The sequence below is a fragment of the Xiphias gladius genome, chromosome 6 (genome assembly GCF_016859285.1).
Source record: "Xiphias gladius isolate SHS-SW01 ecotype Sanya breed wild chromosome 6, ASM1685928v1, whole genome shotgun sequence".
Taxonomy (NCBI): Eukaryota; Metazoa; Chordata; class Actinopteri; order Istiophoriformes; family Xiphiidae; genus Xiphias; species Xiphias gladius.
The window spans coordinates 6,041,718-6,050,113 of record NC_053405.1 but is presented as its reverse complement, the minus strand read 5'-3'; the positions used below and the strand labels follow the sequence as shown (position 1 = coordinate 6,050,113).

At 40.8% G+C, this 8,396-nt stretch overlaps 2 protein-coding genes across 2 annotated transcripts in view; one reads left to right on the top strand and one right to left on the bottom strand.

Moving 5' to 3' along the window:
* Positions 1 to 3,113: 3,113 nt before the first annotated feature.
* Positions 3,114 to 4,685, top strand: LOC120790699 (trace amine-associated receptor 13c-like). The gene is made up of 2 exons (XM_040128512.1): positions 3,114 to 3,283; positions 3,694 to 4,685. The coding sequence occupies exons 1-2, from the start codon at positions 3,114 to 3,116 to the stop codon at positions 4,487 to 4,489; spliced, it is 966 nt and encodes a 321-aa protein (XP_039984446.1). The 3' UTR covers positions 4,490 to 4,685.
* A 2,075-nt stretch (positions 4,686 to 6,760) lies between these two features.
* The window catches only part of LOC120790698, a 51,718-nt gene continuing 50,082 nt past the window's right edge, over positions 6,761 to 8,396 (bottom strand). The window contains exons 58-59 of the mRNA XM_040128511.1: positions 7,706 to 7,771; positions 6,761 to 7,555 (exon numbers count right to left, since the gene is read on the bottom strand). Of these exons, the coding sequence (XP_039984445.1) occupies positions 7,272 to 7,555; positions 7,706 to 7,771 (350 nt within the window). The 3' untranslated portion in view covers positions 6,761 to 7,271. The remainder of the gene's footprint in view (positions 7,556 to 7,705; positions 7,772 to 8,396) is intronic.

The following is an 8,396-nucleotide window of genomic DNA, read 5'->3' as shown; positions in this document are numbered from 1 at the left end:
GGTAAAATAACCACAAAGAGTCATGAAGCGACGACTAAGACAAGATGCAAAATTACTACATGGGCACACAAAAGTACCACAAATAGTCACAAATGACCACAGAGATGACCACAAAGAGATACAAATGACTACAAAGCGAAAAAACAACAACTGCACAGAGGCGGAAAACGACCATACGACCACAAAGAAGTGCAAAACAACCACAAAGAGACAGCGAACAGCCACAAAGACACGCAAAACGACCGCAAAGAAACCTAAATGACCATAAAGATAAGCCAAACAACTACAAGAAGATGTGAAAGAATGAAAGAGGTACAAAACAACCACAAAGAAGCAAAACAACTACAGAGGGAAACACGACAACCACAGATATGAACACAAAGAGATGCAAAACATCTACAGAGGGACCCAAAACAATTATAAACACACAAAACGACCAAAAAGACCAAAAAAGCAACGCCACGGAAACAAAAAATGACCACAAAGATTCATCAAACAACCACAGCGAAAAGCTAAACAACTATGTGAAATGACCGCAGAGACACAAAACTACTACAAAGGGACATAAAGCCACAAGAAACAGATGCAAAAAATATACAAAGGAATGCAAAATGACTGCAAAAGACACCGCTGATTTCAGATTGGGGGTCATACACCTATGTAGGAGGGACGGGGGGCCTCGTACATGTGTGTGCCCCGGGGCCCATTGTCCCCATATTTCGTCTGTGTTATCAACAGTCAAAACAAAGGCATTCAGGTTATTATCACAGAGGACAAAGACAAGCACCAAACTCTCAGATTTAAGAAGCTGGAACCAGGCAATTTCTGGCAGTTTTGCTTAATAAAAATGACTTAAACCAAAAAGCAATCATCAAAATAGTTGCCAATTATTTTTTTATTTTTTTGAGTGGCTGTGACTTATAGTCTTGTTAATGTTTGTTTTTATGTTTTTTTTTTTAATCTAAACTGACTGATTTGTAGTATAATGACATTTGGTTTCTTGGTTTATTGTCTTAGTCATCAATTAGCCATATTGCATGTCAGTACGTTCACACCTCCTCGCTAAATAATGATGTCTCAAACCACAGGGCGTGCCCTCCAATCAAAGGTGTTAAGAAAACACACACCTAACACCACAAACACACCGTACAGCCTGCTCTCATCAACACATGATGTAATTCTTAGTTTGGAAACGGGGGAGCATGTATCTAGCTTTGTCTGTCAGTCGCCAACACTGGCTACGGTTAAAGATTTGGGCAATTTAGGCAACAAATGCACAATATAAAAATATCATACATACAAAGTCTAAATTGGATATATCCAAATAAGAAATGGGGCTGTAGGTTGTGAGATAGAAGCGCAGTTGTATGTGGGTACAACAGTGTTTTGTGGACAACGTGGGGGGAAAAAAAATCAGTTCCTTTTCTCATAAGGCACCGTGGGTTATGTTTGAGAAGAACTACTACATCATGGGCCTTTTTCACTGAATACGTTTTTGACACGTCGCAGTGGGAAAAGCACAGGTGTAAATAACAAAAGAATGATGGCTGAACTCCGTTCCGCTGCTCCGGTTTCGGGGTCCCGGTCGTGTGCATGCTGCCTTGCTGTCCCACTGTCATGACCTACCTCTCATTTTTCTTGAGTCATTTCATTTCCTACATGGGCAGTTTTAAAATTGATCATTTTTAAATCAAGTCAAAATACATATTTATGACATCACCTGTGATTAAAGGTGTCTTCAATGCAAATTGGACTTTTGTAGTTTTATTAGCACAATGAGTCTATTGACCTAATGACCTTTTTATGTATTTTCTAGCATGGACCTAACCCAACTTCAACCCTGAGCAGAGCTCCAATCAGACGGAAAACTGAAACTGAAACTGAAAACACCTGTGTAGGTGGGTTCAGGGCCTTTAGGGGGAGGTTTAGTTTCAAGCAACTAAAACTGCTTGGTTAAAGGGTGGGTTCACCCAAATATCCAAAATACATATTTTCATATTTTCACCATATCGAGCCGAAATAGTGAATGTGCTCGCAAACACTGGCTAATGTACATTAGAGCAGACACATAGCAACAATAGCATTCGTTTGGAATCGTATCTACTGTCCAATGCTTACTCTTCTTTCAACACTTGGTAATGGTTGGTCTCCACCAACTCCTGAGCGAAAAATGTGGCTCTTCAGCTGCTAAATCCTCCGCTACGTCCGTCGGCCATTTGCGAACTGTGTCCGTCAGCCATTTGGCGCTGAGCAGGGAGTGTACAGCGGGTTTATCAGATCTTTTTTCACTGAAAAACCTTCCCGCTGAGGTCAAAGACGAAGCGACGAGAGTGATGACGGGGAACCAAAAACCGCAACGTTGGGGGCCGTAACATCGAAGTAGCGCATTATGGATGCTAAGGGTGACTACTCTCACATTGCACATTGTCATTGACCCATTGCTGTATAAAAATATTGATTTGAGCAGCTTTAATTTTTAATCTAGCCATATACTTATAGCGGATAGTTTTGGTGTAATTTGCCCAGGTTCTGAGATATTAATCTCTGAGATTTTCGCCACCACCCAACTGCAATGGAGGTGAACGAAATTTCATTTCAGTTGCTCACAGTATTGCACGAAGACATCATATTCAAGAGCAACATCTCTTTGCAAATAGTGTCCTCGTTTCTGTGGATAAACCACAGAGCATGCTGTCAAGTTTTCAAAGGAACTGTAGTTCCAACAAACACAGTCCACAGTCACGTCTGTGAAGATACAGCAGAAGGAATGACTACCAATTATAACGATGTAAAACAGGGTGGGAGAGATTGGGATCAGTGAACAGTGGATAGTGGTGTTTTGAAAGAGGGACGGGGGTGTAGGGAGGAGAAAAATGGAGTGGGGAGCGAACGATGAAATGGAAAAAGTTAATGAGTAGGAGCTGTGGCAAAAAACAAGCTGATGGGAGGAAGTGTGTGGCGAGGGACAAGAGGGGGAGGAGGGAGGGAGGGCATCGGGAAGGAGGATGCAAATGAAGAAGATAAAATGGCTCGTCTCGTGAAAACGTCAATCAGAGGGGCGGCTAGACCTCAGCAGCTCTCTGCTCAGCCCTGCAGTCACTCTCCCTCTCAAGATGGCGGAGACACTGGACGGAGATGACCCCTGTACCCCTCCCCTCAACTCCTCCTGTAGGTCGATGCCTGTTACTCCCGGGGACATACTCATCGAAACCCTGCTGTACTGCATCGCTCTGCTCACTGTGATGCTCAACCTGTTGGTCATCATCTCCATCTCCCACTTCAGGCACAGACCCTTTTCTTGAAATGTAACAGCTAATAGTTTGTATGGGTTTAATTAGCTTTGTTAATTCTTTGCTAAAAGACCAACACCAGCTCTCAGTCCACCCATTACACAAGGTTTTAAATGTTTTTTAGAAAGCTAAGGAAAGCCGGAGATCTCAGCTCTTTCACTTTTAAACTCAAATGTCATGCTCTGTGGGTTTTCCCGTATTAATGTGTCACAATAAATTTGTTATTGTGGTATTTATTTACTTGGCATGTTTGATTTGCATATTGCTGTTTTTCTAAAAGTTAAAATGTCACTTTCTCCGTATTCTCCCTGTATCCTCACAATATTTGCTGTGACCTAAGCCTATCAGTTTCTTCATGGCCTCATATTCAGCGCTATCACTAATCATATTCTTCCCCCCTCAGGCAGCTCCAGACCCCCACCAACCTCCTCATCCTCTCCCTGGCTGTGTCTGACTTGCTCGTGGGCGTTGCAGTGATGCCACCTGCGGTCGCGGCGCTGCAGTCCTGCTGGTTTCCGTGCAAAATCACGTGCGCTCTGTCGGGCTTCATCCTCACCTCCTCCTCTGTCGGGACCATGGTGCTCATATCAGCGGAGCGTTACGTGGCTATCTGCCACCCTCTGCACTACTCTTCCATGATAACGACAAGCAGAGTTAAAATCTGTGTGTCTGCGTGTTGGTCCTGTTCCGTTATCTACAACTTAATAATACTGAAAGATCACTTTTCACAAATAGATATGTCTGATTCCTGCTACCAAGAAGGTGTAGTTATCATAAACTACATTCCAGGGTCAGTCGACTTGATTCTCACCTTTTTCGGGCCTGTTACTGTCATCATAGTTCTTAATATGAGAGTGTTTGTGGCGGCTGTGTTACAGGCACGAGTCGTGCAGTTTCAGATTGCAGGCATCAAATCCAACACTGTGACGGTTAAGAAATCTGAGATGAGGGCCGCTAGAGCTCTTGGTATCGTCCTTCTAGTGTTTATACTCTGTCTCTGTCCATACTACAGCCCTTCTCTTGCGGGGCAAGACAACGTGGCTGCTGAGTCACCAGCTAAAATGTGGCTCTTCTTTTGTAACTCCAGTTTCAACCCTCTGATCTATGCCTTTTCCTACCCCTGGTTTAGGAAAGCGGTTAGACTCATTGTCAGTCTACAGATACTGCAGCCAGGTTCCTGTGAGGCTAAGATAATGTAGTGAAAAGCAATATCCTGAATTTTAAGGAGGTAAATTCAGTCTAATTGAAGGTTAAGGAAATTGTTTGGTCAGTTCACAACATCTTTAATGAATACATTAAAAGCAAAATGTTGTCACATATGACTGTATTTACTTTACTAGGGCAGCAAAAAGAAACATATTCAGAATTTCAACCACTGTATGTTTGAAACAACCTTTGCCATTTGATGGAGCTTTGTTACCCTTTGCTTAGAAAATGTACCGAACATGAATCGTTTACTTTACAACCTGAGCTGTTATCCGTAATGAATGAGGCACAGGAGCAGCCTTAATACTGAAAAAAAAAAAGAAAGAAAAAATTAAAATTAAAATTAAATTAACGTCACTGAGACCTTTTTTTTGTTTGTTATTGACTTCTATTTTTAATATCATTTTAAATTTAACATGCAGAGGTGTAGGACAGAAACATGAGGCCGTCATTGAGGTCAGCAAACAGCAGATACAGTACGTTACACAAGGGTTTGAGCGTTGTTGCGTAATGGTGAAGACGAATAAAATAATAATTCGTCTTCCCCATTCACCATGTTCGTTTCTTGTGAATAATAATCCCGTTTCATCCAATATTTTTCACCCTTCTCTTTCTGTAAACCCTCAGGAGTCCCTCCAAGATACAGAGAGAAAAATGACCCACCAATCTTATAGTGTCACTGATATAAAACATCCCACCGTCTCCCAAAAAAGGCTGAATATCTGAACAATACCAACATATGCGGGTATGGTCCACTTGTACTGACCCACACTCCCCCCTGCAAGAGAACCTGGGTCCCAGTTAATCTGGATTTCTATTTTAGGGGTTATAAAGAACCGTATCAAATATCCCCCCAGGTCATTGAAATAATGGAGGCACACTGACGTTTCTTTTTCCCCCACACTGCCTTGTGTAATTTGTTGAGTTCTCGCTCATTAAGGTAACACCTCTGTATAACTTGCCTGTAATCCCCCGTGTTACTTTCGCCCTTATGAGTGTCTATGAAAATCGGGACCATTTTTAAAAGGGGTTTTCTGGATTGGGACCCGTAATCTCCTTTAGAGAAACAATGACAGACCCTTAAGTACCTATGAAAATCCTGTCTGGTCAGTTCTGGCAATGACTGATTCTGAAAGTTATCAAGTTCCCAGTTAGATACGAATAATGTATTTTGTGACGCGCTCATAATTCTAGTGTTAAAGAATTTCACTTGCTTTTGTTTAAAATATATAAGTAAAAACCATGATATACAATAAATAATAAATAAATACAATGTATATTTATGTATTTATTTACTTATGTATTTTAATGTTTTACTGTAAAACTGTCATTTAATGAGTTGGGGTATAATATGACATTGACTAGTGAGGGCTCCATATCAGGAACATTGTCAGAAACCGAGACCGTTCGTTGATGACTTTCTGCCTATAAATGGTGCTGGGGCTTTTTTCTGTACCTTCGAGAACATTGTTCCTTTTGTGCTTGACATTTAATGCTGTGTCACACATATTAATCAATCAATCGGTACTGATGAAGTATACTTTTTGCGTGCTCTGAAGCTTTACATGTGATGTACACTGTGCAACCCGTTTCATATAATCTGGCCTGTTAGGACCTCAGCCACACCTAAACATTTTGATCAGCATTGTGTCACACGGGAAGACAATAAACATCTAATAATATCTGACTGATCTCTTAAAAAAAGTTTAATAGTTGACGTGTTACACGCTTGTAATGAAACTCACACTGGTCTGCACCTCGCTTTGGGTGCACTCTCAAAATTAGAAAATGAAAAGTTTACCCGCAAGACATTGAGCTGTGACGGTTAGATGATTAATTCATTAATCAATCGCCGGAAAACTGGGCAAATATTTTGCATGTAATTTTTCAAGCAAAACTGCCAAACATTTGATGGTTCCAGGTTCTTAAATGTTAATATTCGCTGCTTTTCCTTGTCTTGAATTAAAGTAAATCGATTCTCTTTGGATACTGGAAAGTTTTTCATCTCACGTATTATAGACCAAACGATTAACTGAGAAAACAATTAGAAGATTTTGAACAATGAAACAACAATGAACAATGAAATCGATCGTTATTTGCAGACCGAGGTAGATGTATTAAACAAGTAGCCACACACGAAAGTTTTCAACACTGATGTTTATACAGAGGGGTGTTTTAATGTTTCACAGATTTTTTTTTTTTTTAGTTCCTTAATTTCTGGGATCGTTAAAAAAAAAAAAAAAAAAAAAAAAAAAAAGTGTACACAAAATGGGACGTCATATAGTAGATCATTAAGAAAATATACTGCATGGTTTTAAAAACATTGCTTGATAAATTATCAATTTGTTTACACTACGGTTTTTTAGTTTAACAATCATCCAGAGAATCTAATAACCTATCTCAAAAATAAATCCATTTTTGATAAATATAATCTCAGCAATACTTTGTTAGATAGCTATAAAGCCATGTGCTGCTATGATACCAGCCACAATTAGGAGAATGTATACAACCTATTGCTAACAAAGATTCATAAGCATTCAAATCTAAAGGCTCTCCTCAGGTTTGATCATAACTTATTTGTGATGTACCCCAAAAAGAGGAATTCTGTTATAGCTTTGCAGTTGTAACAACTTTATTTTTACAGTTTTCCCCCTAAAGTTCTTAGAGATTGAATTCTGTTGGGACGCTAGAGAGGGGAGAGGACAAAACTTGTAACCCATATGATGTTACTTCTCCTGAGTCCAGTGTATATTTAAACCGACCTGTGGTATTTCATTAGGATGCACCAGTGGTTCTGCACTGGGGACTGGAATAGTTGCTTTGGTTGATGGCGTTTTTGGCCGCGAGCCTGATGCAGTAGGTGGTCCGGGGCTTGAGATCCGTCTCTAAGTAAAAATCACCCTCCACGGTTCTCACTCTCGGCGGCTGATCAGCCTGCTGCTCTCTCGGTTCCTCCTCAATGACAAGCGTGTACTCGGTCGCCTCGTTCACCGACGTCCACTTCACATACAAGGAAACTTCACTTGCTGTTACAGTCAGAATCTTTGGAGATTCAAGATCTGAGAGAGAGGGAGAGAGATGGGTGATAAATCAACAGCTGTTTTATAGTACAGGCCTACCGCCTATGATGAATTTGATTGATTACTAAGTGTAACACTATCCCTAGGTTGTGTAATACAGTATGTAACATGTAATAACACTATAGTTACCTTTGTCTAAATTGGCATAGACTTGAGTGGCCCGCAAATCTCTTCTTCTGCGAGATCCCGCTGGACCTGAGGAAGATGAGAAATATGCGTTACAATTGGATTTCAAAATGCCAATTTAGAAAACGAAGCGACTAAATCAAATAGAACTTTGGCTGACTTTTGCAGCAGTGAGAGAACTGTAGCTGTTAAGTCGCTAACACTCTGCTTTGCCCTACTTTGATGTTTTTTTCTGTTATCCAATTCATATCCATGCCCATCTCTATTTCCATCTCAACTTAACTTGCACCGGGTTGCTTAAAGGCTTCGGTATGCATGCTGGACCACGGCTGCACTGATGCTCTGGCCTGTCACTGAAGATTTGATGAGGAACGTACTCGCATACGATTGGACATACAGAATTAGATAACTGACCGTTAGCTAAACCCCAGCACTTACGGGCAATTGTCCAATCACTGCCGAGCAAACGTTACAACACATGAAAGGCCTGTCAAGCTCTGGATTTCTCCACATGCTGAAGTGGTTTGTATAGGGCTCTAACAAGGGCGATACAACAGTAACCTAGCATTACTTCCAAAGCAAAGGAGAACATCACTAACTGCGTTAGTTGTGGGCTTAGCTTGACACTGGCAGCTAAAACAAAAAGCAATGTGGAATTGACTCTTGTCGCTTCACCTAAAGCTGAAGGAAATCA

Excerpts from the sequence above, each read along its gene's own strand:
- LOC120790699 (XM_040128512.1), top strand. The coding sequence starts at position 3,114 with ATGGCGGAGACACTGGACGGAGATGACCCCTGTACCCCTCCCCTCAAC. Across the intron at positions 3,284-3,693 it reads ATCTCCATCTCCCACTTCAG|GCAGCTCCAGACCCCCACCA; the intron begins GCACAGACCCTT and ends TTCCCCCCTCAG.